The 26,262-nt window shown below is 47.4% G+C and overlaps 1 protein-coding gene across 2 annotated transcripts in view; it reads right to left on the bottom strand.

The window, feature by feature from the left end:
* CDK19 (cyclin dependent kinase 19) overlaps positions 1-26,262 on the bottom strand; it is a 1,344,771-nt gene that overhangs the window by 25,183 nt on the left and 1,293,326 nt on the right. For both annotated transcript variants that reach the window (XM_086927380.1, XM_086927381.1), the window contains exon 12: positions 22,566-22,799. In XM_086927380.1, coding sequence (XP_086783506.1) covers positions 22,566-22,799 — 234 coding nt within the window. The remainder of the gene's footprint in view (positions 1-22,565; positions 22,800-26,262) is intronic.

The following is a 26,262-nucleotide window of genomic DNA, read 5'->3' as shown; positions in this document are numbered from 1 at the left end:
ACCACTCTTACCCAGTCCAAAGATCAGGGCTTGATCCATCACCGTTATTTATCTCACTGCCCCATCCCAGCTCAGAACCTGGCTATATGCAAATCAGTCTGTCCCTGGCCCAGTGCATCATGGGAACAGGGCAGACTAAACTACCAAGCCAATTCTTTACCAGAAAGGAGACAAGCTACCGGGGACCGGTTTCTGGCATTTCAGCCTCTTCGGCCCGGCTTGCTTGAATCCTGATGGAGCAGTGAGAAAGGGACTCATGTCTGAGTATACCCTGCCACACCTATAGTGGCCAAAATCGATTTACAAAAGGGGGTGGTGATGAACAGAGTGTCTGAATTGAGCAGACCACTCTTACCCAGTCCAAAGATCAGGGCTTGATCCATCACCGTTATTTATCTCACTGCCCCATCCCAGCTCAGAACCTGGCTATATGCAAATCAGTCTGTCCCTGGCCCAGTGCATCATGGGAACAGGGCAGACTAAACTACCAAGCCAATTCTTTACCAGAAAGGAGACAAGCTACCGGGGACCGGTTTCTGGCATTTCAGCCTCTTCGGCCCGGCTTGCTTGAATCCTGATGGAGCAGTGAGAAAGGGACTCATGTCTGAGTATACCCTGCCACACCTATAGTGGCCAAAATCGATTTACAAAAGGGGGTGGTGATGAACAGAGTGTCTGAATTGAGCAGACCACTCTTACCCAGTCCAAAGATCAGGGCTTGATCCATCACCGTTATTTATCTCACTGCCCCATCCCAGCTCAGAACCTGGCTATATGCAAATCAGTCTGTCCCTGGCCCAGTGCATCATAGGAACAGGGCAGACTAAACTACCAAGCCAATTCTTTACCAGAAAGGAGACAAGCTACCGGGGACCGGTTTCTGGCATTTCAGCCTCTTCGGCCCGGCTTGCTTGAATCCTGATGGAGCAGTGAGAAAGGGACTCATGTCTGAGTATACCCTGCCACACCTATAGTGGCCAAAATCGATTAACAAAAGGGGGTGGTGATGAACAGAGTGTCTGAATTGAGCAGACCACTCTTACCCAGTCCAAAGATCAGGGCTTGATCCATCACCGTTATTTATCTCACTGCCCCATCCCAGCTCAGAACCTGGCTATATGCAAATCAGTCTGTCCCTGGCCCAGTGCATCATGGGAACAGGGCAGACTAAACTACCAAGCCAATTCTTTACCAGAAAGGAGACAAGCTACCGGGGACCGGTTTCTGGCATTTCAGCCTCTTCGGCCCGGCTTGCTTGAATCCTGATGGAGCAGTGAGAAAGGGACTCATGTCTGAGTATACCCTGCCACACCTATAGTGGCCAAAATCGATTTACAAAAGGGGGTGGTGATGAACAGAGTGTCTGAATTGAGCAGACCACTCTTACCCAGTCCAAAGATCAGGGCTTGATCCATCACCGTTATTTATCTCACTGCCCCATCCCAGCTCAGAACCTGGCTATATGCAAATCAGTCTGTCCCTGGCCCAGTGCATCATGGGAACAGGGCAGACTAAACTACCAAGCCAATTCTTTACCAGAAAGGAGACAAGCTACCGGGGACCGGTTTCTGGCATTTCAGCCTCTTCGGCCCGGCTTGCTTGAATCCTGATGGAGCAGTGAGAAAGGGACTCATGTCTGAGTATACCCTGCCACACCTATAGTGGCCAAAATCGATTTACAAAAGGGGGTGGTGATGAACAGAGTGTCTGAATTGAGCAGACCACTCTTACCCAGTCCAAAGATCAGGGCTTGATCCATCACCGTTATTTATCTCACTGCCCCATCCCAGCTCAGAACCTGGCTATATGCAAATCAGTCTGTCCCTGGCCCAGTGCATCATGGGAACAGGGCAGACTAAACTACCAAGCCAATTCTTTACCAGAAAGGAGACAAGCTACCGGGGACCGGTTTCTGGCATTTCAGCCTCTTCGGCCCGGCTTGCTTGAATCCTGATGGAGCAGTGAGAAAGGGACTCATGTCTGAGTATACCCTGCCACACCTATAGTGGCCAAAATCGATTTACAAAAGGGGGTGGTGATGAACAGAGTGTCTGAATTGAGCAGACCACTCTTACCCAGTCCAAAGATCAGGGCTTGATCCATCACCGTTATTTATCTCACTGCCCCATCCCAGCTCAGAACCTGGCTATATGCAAATCAGTCTGTCCCTGGCCCAGTGCATCATGGGAACAGGGCAGACTAAACTACCAAGCCAATTCTTTACCAGAAAGGAGACAAGCTACCGGGGACCGGTTTCTGGCATTTCAGCCTCTTCGGCCCGGCTTGCTTGAATCCTGATGGAGCAGTGAGAAAGGGACTCATGTCTGAGTATACCCTGCCACACCTATAGTGGCCAAAATCGATTTACAAAAGGGGGTGGTGATGAACAGAGTGTCTGAATTGAGCAGACCACTCTTACCCAGTCCAAAGATCAGGGCTTGATCCATCACCGTTATTTATCTCACTGCCCCATCCCAGCTCAGAACCTGGCTATATGCAAATCAGTCTGTCCCTGGCCCAGTGCATCATGGGAACAGGGCAGACTAAACTACCAAGCCAATTCTTTACCAGAAAGGAGACAAGCTACCGGGGACCGGTTTCTGGCATTTCAGCCTCTTCGGCCCGGCTTGCTTGAATCCTGATGGAGCAGTGAGAAAGGGACTCATGTCTGAGTATACCCTGCCACACCTATAGTGGCCAAAATCGATTTACAAAAGGGGGTGGTGATGAACAGAGTGTCTGAATTGAGCAGACCACTCTTACCCAGTCCAAAGATCAGGGCTTGATCCATCACCGTTATTTATCTCACTGCCCCATCCCAGCTCAGAACCTGGCTATATGCAAATCAGTCTGTCCCTGGCCCAGTGCATCATGGGAACAGGGCAGACTAAACTACCAAGCCAATTCTTTACCAGAAAGGAGACAAGCTACCGGGGTCCCTCACCACCCCTTGTTGTAAATATTTTTGTCCACCCTAAGCGTGGAAGGGTATTCTCAGATGTGAGACCCTTGCTCATTGCACCATCAGGATTCAAGCAAACCGGGCCGAAGACGGCTGTAATGCCAGAAACCGGTCCCCGGGAGCTTGTTTCCTTCCCAGTGTAGGAATTGGCTTTTGTAGTTTGGTTTGCCCTGTTCCCATCATGCACTGGGACAGGAACAGACTAATTTGCATACAGCCAGGTTCTGAAACTGGGATGGTGCAGTGAGCTAAAAAACGGTGTTGGATCTAGCCCTGATCTCTTGACTGGGTGAGAGCTTTCTGCTTAATTCAGAGACTCTGTCCCTCACCACCCCTTGTTGTAAATATCTTATTATTCTTTGGGCCGCCTGCCCACCAGCATCTCCTACTGACCGCGGCCAGGCGAGCCCCGCATACCTCGAGGCCTCGCCCTCCGGATGGGCGTAACCGCGGACCTGTTGCACTTCGGGAGCTTCCGGAATGGGGGTAGGTACCTATTGAATTGTTTCTATTTCGTGTGACCGTTATTTGGGCGTGGTGGGCAATGAGGCAGACATGTTGGGAGCAGGAATAGGCAGTGAAGCCTAGCTACCTCGTGGCTATTTTTGCTGTCAAACTTTTCGCCATTTTATATTTCTTATTACGAACTATTTCTAGGTCTCTTATTTTTAGCGAAGTCAAAAGCTCATCAGGGGGTTACTGACTTAGCCTGATTTCTTTTTAGTTTACCTTCTTTTCCTTAGCGTGTTTCGAGCTAAAGTTTTCTGTTAGTAGGGAACGGTGATCACTTCATATTTTTATGTGTCCTTTTCACTAGGGGGTACTTCTGGACGGACCAGACGAGTTCCCTCCAATAAATGGTCCGGGGTGGAACGAGATTGTCGATCAAAAGGGGAACATATATTCCTTCATTAGGGTATCATCCTGGACAGACCAAGCGATGTACTTCCACTTACTAGGGTAGCCTCCTGGACGGACCAGATGGTCTACTTCCACTAAATGGCCCATGAGCGGGGAGCATATGTCCTCCATAAGGGTAGTCTCCTGGGCGGACCATGCGAGCTACCCCCCAAATAACCAAACAGTGGGGAGTGGGTAGGACTGACGAATTCACAAAGGGGCATAACCTACCCTTTACTACTTGCAAAGACTAGACAGAATATTTCTATTCCACGTTGTTTGCAAGTAGGAAATACCTCAAACGAAACAATTCCTGGAACAACAATGTCCAGGCAACCAATCAATCAGTGGGGAGAAAAACAGGCATGACGGATTACAACGGGGACAAATGTCTGCATTACCTGCCCTTCGCTATCCATAAAGGAAACAGAATATTCCTATTCGTCTCTGTTTGTGGACAGGGAAGATCTCAAAGAGCAACAATCGATTATTAATCGATTTCAAACAATCAGTGGGGAGAAAAGTAGGCATGACGGATTACAACGGGGACAAAAGTCTGCATTACCTACCCTTCTCTATCTGCAAAGAGGGACGACGTTCCTATTCGCCGCTGTTTGTAAACAGAGAATGTCTCGTTCTCCAGAAGAGAACCAATATGTCAAGTAGCCTTCAAAGCTAAATGAACCAATACCAACAATATCAGTATACAAATACCGATTCCAATACAATCAATCAATCAATCAGGTGGATAGAACCACCCTACCAATCAGGCGTAAAAACACCCTACTTAATCTTACCCGGACCGGACCATACGGACAGTTCTTCATCTTCCTCCTCCAGCGCCCGATCGTTCTCTTACTCCATGTAGCATTCCTGTGGGATTCCAGTCAGGACAATAGGTCACTCGAGAGAGGTCCGTTCAGAATTGGTGAAGTTCTTTTCGTCCGGCAGCCGGGCGAGGGCCCTCTCAAGGCAGGTATACTCCGATCATTCAGATGTTCACTTCTTCGTCTGGATCTCTCTTACCGGACCTTATGTCACTGATGGACCCCGCGTTGGGGCGCCAATTGTGGAACAGGAGCCCATATTACTACCGATGCCCAGGCCGCTGGCGCAAACCGCCTCTTAGTTCCCATGTTGAATAGTTACCAAAATAAAGAGACGGGCGCTGGAAGCAGGAATCAAGAACAGAGTTTAATTCTCATGAGGAGAGCCAGTCATTTCGGACACGAAACACAGTGTCTTTCAGGAGGTGCTCTAACAAGTGAGCTGAGACTCCGTCTTTTATACTTTACAGAACACTTGGCATTACAATCATGATATTGTGTAACAAGGAAAATACATCCCCATGATCCTCGTGTCAATCCTACCCCACATGTGTCCACAATAGGGACCCTTGACCTGCTGATAAGAGGGGAGGACAATCACGCAGCTGAGTGTTCCGTCAACAGTTTAGGATGTGTGCGCCTGATCATAGCCCAGGGGGTGGGGTGGCCAGGATCAATAGTGGGTCCTTTGAAGAGGAGTGACTTTATACAATAAGGGCAGTAAATGGTACCTCCTGGCTCAGGCGATGGCCTCGGACATGTGTGGTCAGCCGGACTCGAGGGGAAGGGGTCATCAAAGGAGTGGTATTCATGCTGCGTGGACAATCGAGCGCGGAGGGAAGGCTTGTCAATAGAGGGGCATTCATGGAAGGAAAGGAGGGGTTGGTCAGGCGCGGCCGTGGTTCCCAAGGACAGGGTCTTGCAGAAGAAGAAGGTTTATGACTTGCCCATGGGAGGAGAAGGGAGGGGGGGAAAGCCAGGGTGGACACAGGGACAGAGTCACATAGAGAGAGAGAGAGGTCTTATGACCCATACATGAGAGAGCGGGGGCAGTCAGGTGCAGCTGGGGAGGGCTATGCCAGCTAAGGCGAAGGATGTCTCTTCAAGAGGGAATGGGGGGTTTGTGCGGGTCAAGCAGGAGGGTTGCCTTTCACAACAGGGTCGCGCAGAGGGAGAGGGTTTCATGGTCTATGCATGAGAGAGGGGGTTTAAGATACGCGCAGGAGGGAAGCCGAGGATTCCAATGGGTAAAAGGGCCATGGTGCCTAGAATGGCTGTACATATGCATAGGGGTATGGGCTCTTACTGGCAGAGTGATACGGTCAATAATTTACGGTATTCATGGTGCTCACAGGGAGAGGAGTGGGAGAAGAAGGGAAATGAATGCTGTTTATGTACATCAATTTCTTCAATTTCCACAGCCCTAGCTAGTGGAATTGCTGAGAGGTGGACACAGGCCATGCCCCCTTCTCCACCACTCTGCAAACGCACCTCCTGGCATGCTCTTGGTTTGAAGATGAAGTCCCCTTGCTTCTGGTGGGTCCCTGGGGGCCATCTAACCCACCAGGTACCTCCAGTAAGCCCCACACAGCTGTGCTGCTGAGAGTGGTCCGAACCATGGTCCCTTTTTACACCACTCTGCAAACGTGCCTCATGGCGCACTGCTGCTGGGTGGATAAAGTTCACTTTATGCTGCTGTTTGAATGTCCCGACAAGAGAACTGGTTTTCCACCCTCTTGCAACGCTTCCTTCTGCACCCTGTGTAGCCTGTAAAACTCTACAGCTCCAGCTGCGAGAGGTGGACACCATGCACAAAAGGGGTGGCCTTTCGTAGACACTCGCTCCCAGCTAAACAAAACACAAGTGAGCGTGGGCTGACTCCGCCTCGCTGCAGCCCCTCTCCGATAACATCACACCCCCCCTCGGAGCGCTGTAACAAAACCCAGATGCCTCTCTGCAGGCAAATGGAGGCAGTTTAGACAGGAGCATGACCTCTTCCATCGTTTATCACCCTGCACGGCGGCAGGGAGTGCCTGCTTACCCCTCCTCTTCTCAAGATTTATTGATTATTTGGTTTCTTACAATTAACATTTTTTTCTGCCCTGATGATGTTACCAAGCCCAGTCACTTCCACACCTTTCTCTGTCAAGGACATTCTGAACCTGGAGCAGCAGTAGCACCTGGGGCCTCCACACCATCACCATCTGCACCATGAGCTGGAACCCTCTTCCAGCCCTCGTCCTGCATGCTGGCCGGAGAGAACTCCAGCTTCTCCGAGGAGGGGGACGACAAGCTGCCCTACCTGGTGCCCGACAGGCCGGCGGAGGAGGTAGGCGTCTCTCCCAGGAGGTACATGGTCAGCCACATGGCCCTTGGGGGCACCTGCCAGCCCAAGGAGGAAGAGGAGGATGAGGAGGAGGCACACAGTGAAAACACATGTGTATGGGAACTGCACACACATGGGCAGCTTTTCCCGGGTAGTAAACAAGCTCACGCCACCAAGTTTAGCAAATTGTTATGACAGTGCTCATGCCTTCGGAAGCCAGGCATTTGAAATATTCCTCATTATACCGCTTATGTGGTGAAACTTCTCAACTTGTTTAACATATTCATTCCAAACAATTTCCGTCCTCCAAAGTAAGACAATAGACCCCTGCAACCCTGTCTCTTCCTCTAATGCATTCTTCATTAATGTGGGTTCTCAGGCAGTGGAGGCATATGTAAAGACGAACAGAAGTTGTCAAAGCCTCAGCCATTTAGCAGTGGAAATAGATTTTTGAGCTAAATAGGGCAAATTGTGATGTATGTTCCCCGTCCTCCTTAAAAACCTTTTACAACAAGTACATTACCCCTGGAAGTCGAAACAAGCCACTCACGTAGGCTCCTACTGCCCCTCATTTGGACTTTCTAAACTTGGCATACAGGCTTCTTCTGTGTGTATGTGTTCGCACGCGTTTTGCTTTGTTTCAATCTGTATTTCTTTATTTCGGTGTCTGTTTTTCTGTCTCAATAAATATGCTTGCACTTTTTTTCGTGTCTGTATGTTTGTTTCTCTGCTTGCTTTGGTTTGCGTGTGTATCTGAGTATGTTTCTTTGTGTATGTCTTTACATGTGTGTGTTTCTGTAAGTGTTATATGTGTATATGTGTGTGTGTACGCATCTGTATAGGTGCACGCCTCACCGTATCAGGGTACTTCATCTGTTTTTGCGGTGTTTCTTTGTGTTTTTATTGCGCTGCGTTTGTGTTCATATGCTTGTTTCTATACGTACTTCTGTTTGTCCATGTCAGTTTCTGTCTATGTTTTTAGATGTTTTGTTTGTATCTTTCGGTGTGTCTATCTAGTGTCTGTGTTTCTGTTTCCGTGCATACTTCAATGTGTGTTTGTTTCTCTTTCTCTCTCTTCGGGGTGATTGTACTTTCCTGTGTGTCTGTGCAGGGTCTGTATGCTCTGATTGTGCAAACTTCAATGTGTGTTTGTTTCTGTCTGTTTGGGGGTGATGGTATGTTTCTGTGTGTCTGTGTGGGATTTGTGTGTTTCTGTTTCCGTGCGTACTTCAACATGTGTTTGTTTCTGTCTGTTTTGGAGGTGATTGAATGCTTCTGTGTCTCTGCGTGTTTGTTTGCTTGCACGCTTCGATGTGTGTTTGTTTCTGGATATTTTTGAGGAGTCTATGTATCTGTGTGTGCGTGCCTCTGTCTGTCTCCAAGTGCTCTTCGGTGTATTTATTTTAAATGGGGAGAGGGATGTTGTCTCCCGGTGCGGTGGCCTTAATTAACAATGGGTAAAGGTAATAACTTTAATAATCCCCTTCAAACCGCCTGTTATTTAGGCATGTCGTGGTTCATACCTGTTAGACTTGGCATCTTTTGGCGTGTTTCCTCTGAGTTTTTGCTTTCTGGCCTCCCGTTTTTGACTCTGTTTTTGCTAGTGTAATGATTCAGCGCACTTTCCTCACTGCTGTCCAGTGGTATAGTGCAAGTGCTCCTGTATAAAATGTGTTATAGATTGGTGTTTCCATGATTGGCCTATTTGATGTATGTGCCAGTCCCTAGTAAAGCACACTACGAGTGCCAGGGCCTATAAATCAAATCCTGTTGTTGATGGGCTGCAGCACTGGATTGTGCCACCCACACAGACAGCCTGTAAAGTGTAACTCTGGCCTGCCATTGAAGAGCCTGAGCGCAGCCTGGGGCTGCCATGTCGACTTGGCAAGTGCACACACTTGCAAGTCCCTAAACCTTCCCTTTTCTACATGTGAGTCGCCCCTAAGGGAGGCCCAAGGTACCCCCTTGGGCAGGGTGCATTGTATGAGAAAGGTAGGACATGCCCTGGTGTGTGTGCCATGTTCTGATAGTGAATTACAGCCTACTTCTTTTTTCACTATTTCAAGGCTATCTATTCCCCATAGGTCAGAGTGGGCAATTTGATTATAACATCCTATAATCCTAACTGACCCAGGGAACATGGTAGAAATTCGAGTTTAGTATGCCTGAACTCAGAATGATAAAATACATATTTGAGTGAAGTTGGTTTTAACATTCTGTGTTTGAAAATACCACTTTTAGAACGTGGGTATTTTCGGACCAAACCATCCAGCCTGCCTCTGCTAGCTTGTGTATTGTCTGTCTGGTTTGTGAGTGACAGGGGCTGGTGGAGACTCCAGGAGACAGGGTGAGACAGCACAGGGCTGAATAGACCTATCTGCACATAGATGGGTGGGAGGAGTGGCACCTGGGCCTGAATAGGACTGTGCCTGCTTCCACAATGCTGACTCCACCTCCTGTGGTGCGTCTGAGGACCCTGGCACACACTGACAAAGCAAGAAGGTGCCCACTGGCAGGATGCACCCAAAACTGGTTTGAACTTGGCCCCGGCCCCTCTGCCTGCAGAGGACGAAGGAATTGCTTGTATAAATATTGGGACCAGAACCCAAGACTTTAGAACTTGCTGCAATCAAGGAACCTGCCAAGAAGAAGAGCTGGAAGAGCTGCCAAGAGGAGTGCTGTCCCTTTGCTGTGTTGGGTTGGCCTGCAGCTGCTGCTTCTGCCTTGGGCACTGAAAGGACTGGACTGAACTTTCTCTACTTTTGCTGAGTATCTCCAAGGGCCTGAAATCAAGCTGGCCCCCTAGTAAGAAGTCCCAGGGACTGCAAAGACTTCACCAACCTCTGGGTACCGCTCCTGGAACAGCTGTTTCAGTTGCCACAGAGAAGAGGGAACCGCGACCGACTCTGTCACCGACTCCTTGGCTGGCCTTGTGTCCTGAAGGCACCGCAGGCCACACTGTCTTGCCCTGCACCGCAAGCCTTGGTCTCACCGACGCCGTCTGCATGATCGTCACCGAACCGCTGCCTGCACTGCATCGAGAGGACACTGCGCCCTGTACTGCTTCCACTTGGCACCGTAACTGCGACGGATGCCAAGACCGGCCCCCACCTCCGTGTGAGCCGCCCTAAGCAGGGTACCATTAACGAGCCTGTTCACGCTGTTGCTGGCCCGTACTGACGCGGTCAGCTGGAACTGCAAGACTGTTTTCAGCATCGCGGTAGGCTCGGACCGAGCTACTGACTTGTACAAACTGTGTTTTCAATGTATTTTTGCAACTTGAAGACATCTTGCGAATTAACTATTTCTAAAGTACTGTATTGTGGATTTGTATCGTATTTGGTCTTGTTTTAAGCATATAAAATTATTGGATATTTTCTAAACTGGTGTGGTATCCTTTTGTAGTGCTTATACTGTATTACTGTTGGTTATGAGCACATGCTTTACACACTGCCTCTAAGATAAGCCTGTCTGCTCGTGCCAAGCTACCAAAGGGGTGAGCAGGGGTTATTTTAGGAGTGTTACTCCCTTATCCTGACTAGAGTGGTGGTTTTTGCCTCGCCTTGACGCATATCTCAGCTACCAATAAATCCCATTTCTAACAATACCACATAGTTTCACTGTTCTCGCTAGAGGTTAACAGCTGCATCAAAGGATGGGGGTGGTTGGGGGGACGAGATGCATTTTCTATCTATAATAAAGTCATGTTATTGAGGAGCGTCATTTTAAATGTTAGGCATAAGAATTCTCCGCAAGCAAACTGATGTTGACTAAACACAACATTGGTAAACGTGACAGCAGGCTTTAAAGACAGTGCAAGTGTTTCCGCAATGTGCTGGCTGTTCCTGTTTGCTTTGAGCCTGTGAACAAGGAGGGAGGCGTCCGAAAAGCATCAGGCCTCTTGAACTATGTTTTGACGTGCAATGCTGACATGCCTGCAGTCTTCAATTAAAGGTGATAACCTTCCATGAGTGGCGTCTTCATTTAGGGGCAACTCTTTGGATGTATGTTTAGCGGCGGTTCCAGCCGTGAAGACGCCCCCTGCCAATTTAGCAGATCAGCGGCGACTTCAAGGAGAAGTCGCCGATTGAATGGAAGGTCCGTTTTGTATGACAGAATATGGCAGCATTTCAACACCTTTCACCTCAAATCTAACTACTGGGGTAAGAGACGGCGCAACATTGGGAAACGCGACAGCACCCACTTGGGATAATTAATTTGTGGAACTGCAACTACCAGCATGCAATTTTGCATACGCCCACTGGGGTGGGGCTTTAAAGACAGTGCAGGTGTTTCGGCAATATGCCGGCTGTTTCTGTTTGCTTTGAGCCTGTGAACAAGGACAGAGGCATTGGAAATGCATCAGGCCTCTTGAACTATGTTTTGACGTGCAATGCTGACATGCCAGCAGTCGTCTTCATTTAGGGGCAACTCTTTGGATGAATGCTTAGAGCGGTCCCAGCTGCGAAGTCGCCCTGCTGCCAATTTATCAGATCAGCGGCGACTTCACGGAGAAGTCACCAATTGAATGGAAGGTCAGTTTTCAATGATGGAATATGTCAGCATTTCAACATCTTTCACCTCAAATCTATCCACAGTGTAAGGGATGGCGCAACATTGCGTGATAGCACCCACTTGGGATAATTAATTTGTGGAACTGCAACTACCAGCATGCAATTTTGCATATGGCCACTGGGGCCGTGTCAGGATTTAGAGCGAGCGCGCCTGCCTAAAACTACACTTCCCATGAGGCTTAGGCGTATGACTACATTACCCACATGCCCCGGCGGAAGTGGTGAAATGCTGGGCGGATCCGGTGTTCGGGGCTCGTTATTCTGTGTTTCCAATTCTTAACAGCCGGGTCCAGTTACTGCCAGCGTGTTTCCCATGGTTTATTTCCCGGTCGGAGGATCGAGGGGTCTGCAGTTCCAGAGGGAGAAGCTTTGGGTAAACCTGTGGATGCGCTCTTTCACGAGCGTGTGTTTGTGCTCGTACTGTTCTTTGTGCACTTTCATTTGAGCCTCGCGGCTGCGAGGAGTAACTTTACATTTAACAGGGACCTTGGTTTTCGGGTGCTCTGCGCCTATATACTATGTACAGTCCTTGCTGATTTGTTTCTTCTTTATTGGTGTGGCGGAATGCAGGGGGTGGAGTTCCATACCTCCGCATCACCGTCATGAACACCCAAAAGGCATCTTTATTTGGATTACAAATGCCAAAGCGGAGGGTAGTAGTGAGTTAACTACGCCTTGCCGTGTTTGGTTGTGCTTATAGATCGTTTGGAGAAAAACTTATTGCAAAGACTCATTTGCATATTTACTGTTGCATCGAACTTCATCATTATTGCTTTTGGTTATATAAAGGATTCAGTTTAAAGCAGCTTTGGCAAATAGAAGGGATTACAAAAGGAAAACAGCAGTACAGAGAAAAGGCTGTGCAAGTTGCTCTTTACAGCTTCTGATCCCCTGCTGCCCTTTCCCCTTCTCCTCTTTTCTGTTGGGTTTTTTCCCCTTTTGGGGTTTTTTCCCTCACCGTATCGTCTGAACACCCTGTGTATTAACTTCGGGGTGTTCGGAGGGTCCGGAGGTGGAGCATTGTAACTACATGAGAATCCTGCTGAGCGCAATCCTGACAGGCCGGGCTTTAAAGACAGTGCAGGTGTTTCTGCAATATGCTGGCTGTCCTGTTCGCTTGGCAATCAAAACAGGGGTCACCCCATAACCCAAAGGCATCTGGGAACAATATACTAAGTGAGAAAAAATTGATGCCTACGGTATAGTTTTTTTAGAATCAATCCTGGGACAGGTACCATTAATTAAATTACGCGCTCCCGATTCAGGTGCTCGCCATGTGATAAACAGCGAGACAGCGGGAGACCAGTGCTTACCCAATTCGTAGTGCGGCCGACCAGATTTCTCCTTCCTTTCACAGGACTCGCAACTCGCCCAGCAGTCCTAACTTCATTAAGACGGTCTCTCGTTAGCCCACCCCGAACAGACACAAGTGTAGGACCAACACTGGTCTCAAAATAAAAATAAAAATAGGACTAACAGATTTCGGCCATATTGGAATGGTTATACCACCACCCATTACGCACTACAGACCGAGAATGGTTAGAGCAGAATTCAAAATTTGTTAACTGCATACACCCATTCAGACTATCTTTTCACTGGAATATTTCTAAACAATTATAAGTAAAATTATGGGGTGGTATTCTATAGCCTGTGAACAAGGACGGAGGCGTCCGAAACGTGTCAGGCCTTTTAAACTCTGATTTGACGTGCAGTGCTGAAATGCCTGCAGTCTTCAATTAAAGGTGATAACCTTCCATGAGTGGCGTCTTCATTTAGGGGCAACTCTTTGGATGGATGTTTAGCGGCGGTCCGAGCAGTGAAGATGCCCGCTGCTGATTTAGCAGATCAGCGGCGACTTCAAGGAGAAGTCGCCGATTGAAAGGAAGGTCCATTTTGAATGACGGAATATGGCAACATTTCAACATCTTTCACCTCAAATCTACCCACTGGGGTAAGAGATGGCGCAAAATTTGGAAACGTGACAGCACCCACTTGGGACAATTAATTTGTGGAACTGCAACTACCAGCATGCAATTTTGCATAGGCCCACTGGGGCGGGGCTTTAAAGACAGTGCAGGTGTTTTCCGCAATATGCTGACTGTTCCTGTTTGCTTTGAGCCTGTGAACAAGGACGGAGGTGTCAGAAAAGAGTCAGACTTTTTGAACTATGATTTGACGTGCAATGCTGACATGCCTGCAGTCTTCAATTAAAGGTGATAACCTTCCTTGAGTGGGGTCTTCATTTAGGGGCAGTCCCAGCCGGAAAGACGCCCCACTGCCGATTTAGCAGAGACTTCAAGGAGAAGTCGCTGATGAATGGAAGGTCCATTTTGAATGACGGAATATGGCAGCATTTCAACAGCTTTCACCTTAAATTTATCCACTGGGGTAAGAGATGCGCAATATTGGGAAACCTGACAGCACCCATTTGGTATAATTAATTTGTGGAACTGCAACTACCAGCATGCAATTTTGCATACGCCCACTAGGGTGTGGCTTTAAAGGCAGTGCAGATGTTTCCGCAATATGCTGGCTGTTCCTGTTTGCTTTGAGCCTGTTAACAAGGACGAAGGCGCCCGAAACGCGTCAGGCCTTTTGAACTATGATTTGACGTACAATGCTGACATGCCTTCAATTAAAGGTGATAACCTTATCAGAGCAAATTCCGGTTGTCACCAAACCTCCTAGGCGCACAGGTACAGACCACTCAAGGGACGTAGTGAAAAACTGCTGTGCTTTATTTAAAATCCATCAATCTAGCAACCAGTCAGTCCTAGCCAGTGCCTCAGCAGCATATATATATAATAAAATGTGTTTTTATTTTGTTGTCTACCTTCAATTTGATACAGGCCCATTTATTTATATGTCCATGACCTTTACTTTACTAGGGCTTTAAAGTAATGTGTTTCTAAATATGTACCCTTTGCCATAGACCTACCAAAAAATAGTTGTATATACCAATATAGATTTTCAATGCCCCAACATGTTTTTAGCTAATCTTAACGACACCCAGTGTATACCATAAGTATAGATCTGTCCGTTCCACTTGTTTCACATTATGGTTGAAGTATATGATGAATGTAAAAACAATAATGCTCAGCCCCAAACTTAGTAGAGAATATGTGCTGGTGCCATGCAAGGGGAGGGGGGAAGAGGTATGGATTGAGTGTCCTGTGAACTGTGGAGCCCTCCGTGCGCACGGGGTAGGGTAGTCCGTAGCATTCCATGTGGTGGGAGATCGGGTCCCAGAGTGGGCATTATGCAGAATTAACTTGTTGAATAGAGCCCACTGGGGGAAGTTGCACAGGGCATGCGGCGCCGGCTGGCCAAGGGTTGCTAACAGTCTTCTTGCGTGTATTTCCAGGCGTGGTGCGTCCATTATGGCGTGGGGGCGTAGCTCCTCTCCCGCAGCTCCGACGTTTCTGAACTTAAGTAAACTGAATAGTTTACTTAAGTTCAAAGACCGACGCCGAGGGAGAACTGACAATACATGCCAGCCAGCATGACGTCAGACCGCGCGTCATGTTGACTGACATGCATTGTCAGAAATGGGGGCAGCAGCACAACACAAGTGCGCATGAGTGGGGACGGAGGGCGAATTTTCGCACCGTGCCCACGCATGCGTACTTGTGTTTTAACTTGTTAGCGCATGCTTATTAGGTCTCCTAATGGGCGTGCTGCGGGCGAGGATTAACTGTGCCCTGGCGCTGCAGATTGGCTTAGGGGTTGCCACTCGGTGCTGCTGTTCCTGTTCCGGTTCCTGTTTGGAGATGAGGCGCCAACACGGACCAGGAGCAGAGGCGGTCAGGTAAGTTTTCCTAATGTTATCTCCCTTGGCGCACCCCCCACCGCGACTCCCTCTCCCCGCAACCCCCCCGCCACCCGCCCTCGCGAGTACTGCATTGATTTGTCAGTTTGTTAAAGTGTTCATGCGTTCATCTCTTGACCTCTTCACATAGATAATGTATAGCTATAACATCATTGCTCTGTTTCCGACCTTGAAGTTGATGCATGTCAAACAATTGTCATCAGTAGCAGAACAGAGCGAGAGTGTCTATTCTAGATTACTTCCAACAAGGTAGGATAGTTCCATGGGTTAAGCCTTTGCTGCAGCAATCCCAGGTTCGAACCCTAGCAGTCCTACATCATCCACTCTGACGTAAACATCACCATCCATTTGACAAGTCGCTTTGTGAACGGTTATACACATTATGAATATTATTCTCTTTAAGTGATAGATGAAACACAACGTTGTGTAACCGTGGACAGACAATTACCAATTATTGGTCAAAACAGTCACCTAAATCTGAGCAACAATGATTGTTAAAAAGTGAAACATATACATGCTCCGTGTTTTTTGCTCATCACAGTTGTATGTATATTGATGGGCTAGGCAGTTTTCAGTTCAGAATGTGTGCATTGTTCATTTTGTCATGCGGCAGTGCTTTAGAAGAGTTTTGCTACTGTCGCTTCTATGGGGCATTGCATTATGTTTTCAATATGGAAACCTACTGGCTCCAGCGTTTCATGCAGACAGGCCTCACAAACAGTGTGGAGGGGCAACTTGAGCAAAATGCCGAGATGTTGAGCAGACTGTGGCATCTCTAAAGGATGAGCATTGTATGGATTTGGTGATATCATAGTTTGACTCGCCAGTGGTGGCTGGCGTAAACAGGCCTTCTGTTGCGTCAGGCCGCTCCCAAGCTCGCCAAGCAGCTGAAAGGAGTCTGCGTAGTTAGGGTGGCCAAACTTGACACACTGCGTCTGCACTACTGTATGCACAGGCACCACCATTTTAAAGAGCAAGGGAGAGTGAACAAAATTGAGTCCTGGGTGAGTGATGTCTGTGTGAGTATAGGGTGAGCAGTGTGCCTGTGTGAGTCCTGGGTGAGTGATGTCTGTGTGAGTATAGGGTGAGCAGTGTGCCTGTGTGAGTCCTGGGTTAGTGATGTCTGTCTGAGCGCAGGGTCAGCAGTGTGCCTGTGTGAGTGATGTCTGTGACAGGTCAGGGTCGGTGATGTCTGTGTGAGCGCAGGGTGAGCAGTGTGCCTGTGTGAGTCCAGGGTGAGTGTTGTCTGTGACAGTGCAGGGTTGGTGATGTCTGTGTAAGCGCAGGGTGAGCAGTGTGCCTGTGTGAGTCCAGGGTGCTTAAGAATGCACCATTTGCCCACTCTTTTTTCAAAATGTTCTCGTGGGAGAACCCCCAAATCCCCCATAGGTGGTTGGGCCTCGCACGCTGCGCGCGCTCGCCACAGTGCAGTATTTACGCCTCACCACTTTCAAATATCACCAGCCGCCCCTGTGTATTTCACATTGGGGTCTTTAGTTTGTTTTACCTAGCAGAGCCGCCATGCGTGTTTCCCAGCGGTCGAGTCTGGTGGTCCAGTGCTGTCCTTCTATTGTTTGTCAGAGGGACTCAATCTTGGTTCTAGTCTATTTCTAATAAGTAGTTATTTAAATTCTATTTCCCACTAGGGTCCCCTCCCTTAAATGAATCCTAATTAACAATGACAGGAGTGAGATGTGGAATGGAAGCCATCTCAGCTCAGCTGATACATACATAATCAATTCTTGTTAATGAGATGTAAACAAGAGCGAAAACATTACAATGCTCAATTTTCAGGATTATGTGTTCTTCAAGCATGGGAGAGAGTTCTTACTGAAACAGCAATTGTGCATGCTCTGAGTTTTGGCAAGGACTTATTTAATTCTAAAAAGAGGTATGACCTGATTAAGATCTCATTCTACAATAATATTACAGTTACTTAAATTAATGAGTTTAAGTATTATGGCATTTTAGGAGGGGTTGTTTTCGTTTGGAAAATATATGCTGGATAATGATAATTTGGTTGTATCAATTAAAACAACTTGCGGTAACAACTTCCTTCTTGTATACAAGCAATGGAGATATTAAATGTTGTTAAATAAGAAAGGATTTATTTTTTTACTTGGGGATTCTGAACCCCTAATGTTTCGGGAAATTATATAACAGAGTTTTGAGAGGAAAAAAGGAAAACAGTATATAGATCTGAAAGGATGAGTATGAAAAAACGACATTAAATATTTCCAGCTTACAACTAAACCAAAAGTAAAGGTAATTAGAAAATTAAAAAGAAAAAAACCAGCGCATGTTGGAAACATCAAGACAGTGTACCTGCGTTGAAAAATACATGACGAGCACTACCTATGGAGAGAAATTCAAGAAGTGTGCACTTGCAAAGTCTACATCTCTTCCAAGCTACGTTTTCTCAAGTATTATCTAAGCTGGATCTTCAAAAGAAGCATTACCCTTTTTGTAAAATCTTAAAGGTACACACACCAACGAGACCATAACAAATGTGCGGTCTTAGCGAAATTCTCATTGCTAAAAAAGAGTTCCTCCCAGCATGGGTAGTATTTGATAAATCTTGAGACACATAGGTATTGTGGTCCTACAGATGCAACTGTTTCTTTTCCTTAAATGCTTTATTCACACCTAGTAGCGCGGTATTTTGGAGGAGGCGCTTATGATCTCCCTTGATTTCTCATGGTTAGAAGAGGAAAGGTGGATCGTTCCCGTACAGTTTTCTCTCTGAATGTTTAGTTCAGAAGTATTGAGTGTAAAAAAAAACAATAAATATCTTCAGGGTCAGAGGCAGGAATGATATTGCCGTGGAGGGGACATAAGAAGCCGCTGAGCCCCTTGACATCCCCAATCTTGCCTCTCTGCCCTGCCCCTTCTTCACTTCCATGCTAGCCAGGCAAGCATGAAAGGAGTAACTTCAATGACAAGATTTTCTAGTCATGAGTGGTGGATCTGTCCATGATGTTGTGCCTGCTCAGTGTCATTTTGCTAATTACAATGAACCAGCTGACCTTGTGGGATCTGGTCTGACTGACGCTTGGCTGAGCACATGCAACTTAAGGCTATAGCAGTCTAATTTGGCCAAGCTAGTTTGGGCAGGATACTCCCCTAAAAAGCATACTGTCCCACCAGCTGGACTTTACCAAAGGCTAATCGAGCAATGTTGTTTGCCTCCTTTGCTTAACCATGCCTGCTTCGAGCCACAGTCCTAAAGTATTGTTATGCTGCTGACCCATCATACTGTGTCCGGATACTACTGTAGTCGTGAGGTCTGCGAAGACACTCTCTAAGGCATGGGTACTCACAAACTTTCTCTTGGGGGCCAAATTTACAATGTGGTTTGTGTCCGAGGGCCGCACCAGTGGGGGCGGGGTCAGAGGGGGAGGGGCGGGGCTAGAGCAACAAAAAAACTGTGACCATGAAGTTGAACATAGGTCCCTGCAGCGAACGCCTTCGTCCACTGAATCACCAGACCCGGCATACACACATCTCTCCCTCTCTCTCTTTCTCTTTCTCTCTCTCTGTCGCCCTCCCTCTCTCTATCTCTCTCTTATCTCTCCCCCCCTGCCTCTCCCGGTCTCTCCCTCTGTCTCCCTCTGTCTCTCTCTGTTACCCTCTCTGTCTCCCCCCTCTCTATCTCCCCCTCTCTATCTCCCCCTCTCTGTCTCCCCCTCTCTGTCTCCCCCTCTCTGTCTCCCCCTCCCTGTCTCCCTCTTTCTGTCTCCCTCTCTCTTTCTCTCTCTCCCTCTGTCTCTTTCTCCCTCTGTCTCCCTCTCCCTCTGTCTCCCTCCCTCTCTCTCCCTCTGTCTCTCTCTCTGTCTCCTTCTTTCTGTCTCCCTCGCTGTCTCCCTCTCTCTGTCTTCCTCTCTCCCTCTGTCTCCCTCCCTCTCTCTCTCTGTCTCCCTCTCTCTGTCTCCCTCTCTTCCTGTCTCTCCCTCTGTTTCCCTCCCTCTCCCTTTCTCTGTCTCCCTCTCTCTGTCTCCCTCTCTCTGTCTGCCTCTCTCTGTCTGCCTCTCTCTGTCTCCCTCCCTCTGTCTCCCTGTCACTCCCTCTCTCTACCTCTGTCTCCCTTTCTCTGTCTCCCTCCTGTTTCCCTCTCTGTCTCCATCTCTCTCCCTTTCTCTCTCTGTCTCTCTCTGTCTTCCTGCCTCTCTCTCCCTGTATCTCCCTCTGTCCCCCTCTGTCTCACTCACTCCCCCTTTCTCTCTCTCCCTCTCTCTCCTTCCCTGTCCCTCACTCTCTCTCCCTCACTCTCTCTCCCTCACTCCCTCTCCCTCACTCTCTCTCCCTCTCTGTCTATCTCCCTCTCCCCCTCTCTCTGTCTGTCTTCCTCTCCCTCGCTATGACCCTCTCCCTCTCTCCCCCTCTCTCTCTCTCTGTCTGTCACCCTCTGTCTGTCACCCTCTGTCTCTTTCGTCCCTCTGTCTCCTTCTCCCTTTCTCTGTCTGCCTCCCTCCCTTTCTCTGTCTCCCTCCCTTTCCCTCCCTCCCTTTCTCTCCCTCCCTTTCTCTCTCCCCCCTCACTCTCCCTCTGTCTCCCTCCCTTTCTCTCCCTCCCTTTCTCTCCCTCCCTCTCCCTCTGTCTCCCCCATCTCTGTCTCCCTCCCTTTCCCTCCCTCTACCTCCCTCTGTCATCTCAGTCTGCCTGTGTGTGCCCGGGCTGAGACAGCTTCCCGGGCACACACAGCCGCACCAGAGTACTTCACAGGTCTTTAAAATACCATTTGCATGTTAATGAGGCTTTGTTGTATTTCACCTCTTTGCCCCTGGAGCTTTACTCTGACTAGCTCTGGTCGCCCGGCCTCCACAGAGCAGCAGAGTCTTTCAGAGTCGCGCTGCTGCAACCGGCAGTGTTTGCAGACACGGGTACGATGTCTGAAAGGTCCGCCGGCCGCCAAGGAAGGCCTGCCGGGCCTCTGGCGGCCCGTGGGCCGTTCTATGAGTACCCGTGCTCTAAGGCAAGTGCTGGGTGACAAGATGGGCACCTTATTACTCAGGGGCGGCTCCTCTTCAGCAGCACAGGAGCGACGCCCCACCTGCTGTGAGCACAGCAGGCAAACACAAACAAATAAAATGGCATGTCAAAGCCATTTTATTTATTTGTAACTGCACCGGCTCGCGCTGTGTACATCGTGAGGGTGGGGTCGGGGTTTAATCCTGCAAATGCAGGATGACATCACTGGTCTACAGTGCACATGTCGGATTGGCTGGCGGTCTTGCGAGTGCCAGCCTGACAAACGCACTGGAGACCTAGCAATCCAAAGGCTGTGAACCAGCCTGGGGATTGCTGGCATAGGTCCCCAAGCCTCAAGATGAGTGCTAGGTGAGCCTGCCTTCACCAATCTTGGAGCTTCTTTCATAGCATGAGAGCAGCTCCAGGATTGGTTGGAGGTGCGAACCACAAGCAGGAAGGAAGTCCTTCCTTTTTCTGCTCGCGGAAAGCAAAGAAAAGCGCTGCACCAGTTGTGCTCCCGAATTTATGGTAAGTCTTGCGCCTTCGCACCCCACCATTTTATATTTAAGCTAGCTGCCACTGCTACTACTTGGGCTTTGCCTTTATCCTGCTCTTAGCTCTACCTCACTAAGCATAGTAGTTCATGCTCCCTAAGCACGTTCTTCTTCTTTGACTGTTTCTGCATTTTTTCTCTCCCCCTTTTAGGACCTGTTAAAGTCCTTGCAATCCTGGAATATCTTGAAAGGAGATGAACTGCCAGAAGGTGTCCCACAAGACATGAGACAACCTGCCAGTCTTACAGTGTCAATAACTAAATCTTCAGGCTACCCTTTTCCCAGAGCGTTTCTCCACAGGCTGCTGTGGGAAGTGCTCAGCACTACACCCCAGAGGAAAAATATGTTCACTTCAAAATGTAAATCCCTATTAACAGTATAACTTTCTCAGTTACAAAATATATGGTTGGTGCAGAGAGATCAGATGGGGACGCGGGAAATCTGGGGCGGTGGAGATGAGTGCTGGCTTCTGTAGCATTCCTTCACTTTATTTACTTTGTTTAATTACACTTGGTGTAGTAACTCAGGGCTTAATTAAAATCAATGCAGCAGCAGATTATGGAATCAAACGCATCCGGGCTTTCGCGCTAATGAGCTTAGTCTCACGGAGCCCAGAAATGAGCTTACTCACATCTCTCTGATTGCTGCTTCGACAGTGAGACTTCTCCCTCAGTCAGAGACAACAGACCTGACAAAGTCATGGTAGCACCACTTGGGTCTATTTACACACCGCTACTGTCGGCACCCTGACGTCGCGGCACTACACACTCAGATTCAGGTGCACTGGCAGCTGTGGCAGGTGTTGGAATGAGGAAGGTCGCAGATAGCATGGGTTACACGAGGCCAGGGCTGTGCAATACCAAAGATAATAAGAGTTCTTTTGACATTCTACATTTTTGCCCGTGTTAAGTGCAGTAAGCAATATGTAATATTATTCCACAATTCAGGAATAATCAGTTTGAAAACCTGAAAAGGATGGAGGGCTGAAGTGGTCTTGCCGGGATTGAAATGTACATTCTCTTGGTAGCATGCAGATGTCAGCTGTAAATAATAGACTCCCTGAGCTCACACGCAGACCCTACAACGTGCTACAGGTCAGGATGGTGGTGTACTAAAGGAAGGAAGGGATCATTTATTTTAAGGCACAGGGAGATTAGGGAGATTAAGGGCCTGATTTTGATCTTGGCAGACGCGTTACTCCGTAACAGCGGTGATGGATATCCCGTCCGCTGAAATATAAATCCCATTATATCCTATGGGATTTATATTTTGTCGGATGGGATATCTGCCACTGTTGTGACAGAGTAACCGATCCTAAAGGATTTGCCCAGAAACACAGGATTTCCAGCAAAAACTTGGAATCAAAATTGGTTCCCCAGTTCCAAAATCGGTACTTCTGGCCATCAGGCAACCTTTCCGCCTGTAATAATAACAATACCTTGTTTTTATGTAATGTTTCATACCACACTTCTGTCGCCACACTTTTCGATGGCTAGCTTCCAACTCACTGAGCCATCCTCCCAGCTTATGAAATGCCAGTGGTAAATATGTGTAAATAGGTAGTTCCCAACCATACGTCCACACAATTAAGAAACAAACAAGAGGATACAGGAAAACATATCAACCTGGTAATCAGATGGCATCACAGGTCCTCCTGAGTTAGTGCCTGAAGGTCCTATCCGTGGCTTCTTATTTTGGGGCCCTTGACTGATGCTGGAGTCCTGACTGTGCTGTAGCCCCAGCCCGGCGATGCCTCCTCCGGCAGTTCCATTAGTTTGTGTGCTGCTTTGCTGCTGCATTTGCTGCTGCTGCTGTGGTGCTGGCTGTTGCTGCGGTGCTGTTTGCTGATGGTGTTGGTTCTGGAAAAAATCAAGCATATTCTTGTTCAGTTGGGATCATCAGTTAAGCAAAAGTTAAGAAAACCACTGGGATTCATAAAAGGGCAATGAGTGAGACAATATCTAGCCCAGACTGGGCCACTAAGGTAATGGAGATACTGCAGGGTGCTTCACTGGTGTCAGTTCCTGAATTGGAAAATTTAGGATAATATAAAATTAAACATTGAACATAAATGTATAAGAAATGGAGAACAGTTACAAGTTAGCTAGAAAATTGCCAATTTTTACCCCGAGCCCAAGAGTTACTGATATTGCAGGCATGAGTAAATCTGTAGCAGAGGTGGGGGTTATTCTGGATCACGGCATAATGGAGAAGAAAATCAGTTGTCACACTGATTCCTGCATATTTTCCTCTATTGTATGTAAGATTTACACCTAGAGCATTTGCCTACTTTTAGTAGATAAAATCCCCAGTCATGGAGTACCCGCACTTCTTGTCATGAAGATAAGGCGGGAAAGTCCTGTTACCGACCTCATTGGGATTCACACTGTACTCAGAATATGGCCCTTTTAGCACAGCAGATACTTACACTTTCTAAAATGGAACAGTCTGGCTTGTTGGCAAAGAAAGTCCAAAAGGACTAAGCCCTTTCAAGTAGAGTTACCCATAAATAGGTAACGATAACATCTGTTATTTACTGAACTTAGAAGGTGCATACATTGTGGTACTTATATATGTAAGGGTAAAGGCCCAGACAAAGTCTGACAAAAACAGGAAAGAGGACACACCATTATGGTGTGTCCTCTTTCCTGTTTTTGTCAGACTTTGTACTTTTTGCCTGGGCCTTTACCCTTACATATGTTTGCTTAACCCTGACCCAGGAAATGTATCCCTTTCAGGGGGTCCCTGTTACCTCACCAGGCCATACATTGTGGTACTTATCACTATACAAAAACTGGAAATTAAAATTATTTGTATCGGGGTCTGATTCAAGTCCAATTCACCTTTCTCTTTTCTAGGGAATTCCAGAGTCACAACCATTGCTCACCACTGTGACACTTGCACTATCTTAGTACCCCACTTCCTCAAGACTAATGGAATCACCTAACTACATTTGAAGGGGACAGAACAAGGGGTGCAAGGGGTGGGCAGAACTCAAGGAGTTTTACTCCGCAAATTTGACAGTTACATAAAAACTCTGCGAGATTCTACGGAGTTCAGCAAGTGGGAGGAATTCAGCTTGTTGCACAAATGTTTACTGCCGGGCAGCCTGTTCTGTATTGTAAAATCAGTGTGAACTGAACCATGCAGCGTGCCACTGGATGCTGCTTCTGATGCTCAAGTATATTTTCTATTCGAGCGGCAGCTTTTGCAATGCGAACAGTTGCTACCTGCCGCGACCGCTTGCGCTGAGAAATCTCACCGGGAGGCATTCTAGGGTGCTTAAAATCGCAGGAGGTGATAGAATTCTCGGTCACAAACTTAACATTAGCAGGTCGCATACGAGAAAATGTCTGCCACGCGCGGTTGGCAGAGTTTTGCCAGAACGTGGAGTGGGTAAATCTCCGCAATATCTGCAGCTGGAGCGTAATTATTCTCCCACCCCTAGACAGAACAAGGGCTACAGAGCTGGGCACATGACTTGCACATGGTTGCCACAGGCTGTGCACTATTGTGTGGTTGACCGCTCACAACCGTCTGGCCTTTTTCTCTCCATCAACATCAAGAAACAGACAGGGAAGCAGTTGCTAGGTGACACTAAGGAGCAGACAGAGAAGTGGTTGTTAAGTGCACCACTTAAAGAACAGGGTTGGAAATTACCAGCAGCAGTGTATCTACAGTGAGTTATCTATGCTTACTTGAATATCTAGTCACTCCACCTCCAGAAATAAGGGAAAACTCAAAAGCTTTTAAACATAAGGGCAGCAGGCAATTTTTAAATCACCACAGACTAGCCAAACAAGTTCCTTAGAAGAACTGTGCCATCAACTGATGTGTAATGTGCAGTGTTCAGAAAATACATGTGGTGTTGCCTCATGGATACCTTGCAGAAGATGTCAGTTAGATCCATGCCTTTGTTCCTCGTGACAGATTGAGGCTGTGGGTCCCTCTGCTAAGGAGATAAGAGTAGGTGGAACTTCATGCTATTCCCTCTTATGCTTTGTGTTTAGAAAGAATATCTAGCTGCTATTAGAAGTCCACTGTTGTTGCTTGATCTCGTGCCATATGCTTCTGAGTTTACAGCAAATGGAACTCAACTTCTTCGAATGCCTGCAGGAAGGTCATTTTGTGGCTCAGCCTTTATCAGGAGCAGTCACTTGGGCTTTTTGCTAATTGCTGAGGAACATCCCTCAAGCAAGGAAAAGAGCAGATGGGCTACACGTTGAAGACTTTCACCAGATCGCTAGCACCAAGGAAAAGAGGAGGTGAGCTCCCAGAATGCAGACAACACTGTGAGATACTTGAGACCACAAACCAAAAATGAGGGATATTCCAAAGCCTTCCAGCTCCGCTGTCATAGGGCAGTAGGAGTGCGGAGAAAGTTTTGAAGAATGTCAGTAGGGTTACATCCTATGCTGTTCAGAAATGCGATCATAAACTGGTGAAGCTACTTAAGATGATGCCAGTGTGGAGGAGTAGGTGTAACTCGCGCAATTCCATGTGGTGAAATTACAGCGAAATTACACATAATTATGCATCTTGTGGTAAACAAATTACCAGAAGGTTGCTTTCGGCTAAAAATGCAGCTTCAAAATGTCAAATCTTGGTAATCTTGCATAAAATTTGTAACACTGAGTTACCAAACCCATGCTAATTACTCTAACATAATAAAAATATCATAGTCCTAGTAGATTGCCAATTATTGATGTGTCTGTCTAATGAAGTAAAATGAAGATTTTTGACAAGATAATTGAAGGAAAGTGGAGATATAATTAACAAAGAGAAACAGCATTAACAACACCCAAGGTTTTTCTTTTGTGCAGGTGGGAATGGCACTCTCACTTATTTGTTTGTAGAGACTATTTATTTAGCATTTTGAATATACAATCTGACAAAAGTACAGAAAACAGATAAAAATAATACTTTTCAGATATACTCACTTGGTCAATTAGAATTCTGAGCATACATATATACACAGTTCTGGATCTCTTTCTCAGTGGGGGGGAAGTCTCTATCCAATTTTCTTAGTATTTCAGCCATTGACCCCACATGCGCTCATATTGTTGTGGACACACACGGTTTTCAGAGATTTGTTTTTCAATAACTCTACAGCGGTGGAGTCCTGCTCTTCATTTTTCAATGCTAGTTGCATCCGTCACCCTCCAAGGCTGAGCAATGTCTGTAGCGGCTCCTTGAGTTCAGGCCTTTTATCAAATAATCAGCAATTACTGCCCAGTGAGCAGCACAAAATAACCAGTAATTACAGCCAAGTGGACAGCACAAAAGTACGCCATGAAATGTACCATACTCAGTTATCCATTG

This window comes from Lissotriton vulgaris, chromosome 6 (assembly GCF_964263255.1).
Source record: "Lissotriton vulgaris chromosome 6, aLisVul1.2, whole genome shotgun sequence".
Taxonomy (NCBI): Eukaryota; Metazoa; Chordata; class Amphibia; order Caudata; family Salamandridae; genus Lissotriton; species Lissotriton vulgaris.
The sequence above is the reverse complement of the archived record's forward strand: the minus strand, read 5'-3'. Positions and strand labels throughout refer to the sequence as shown.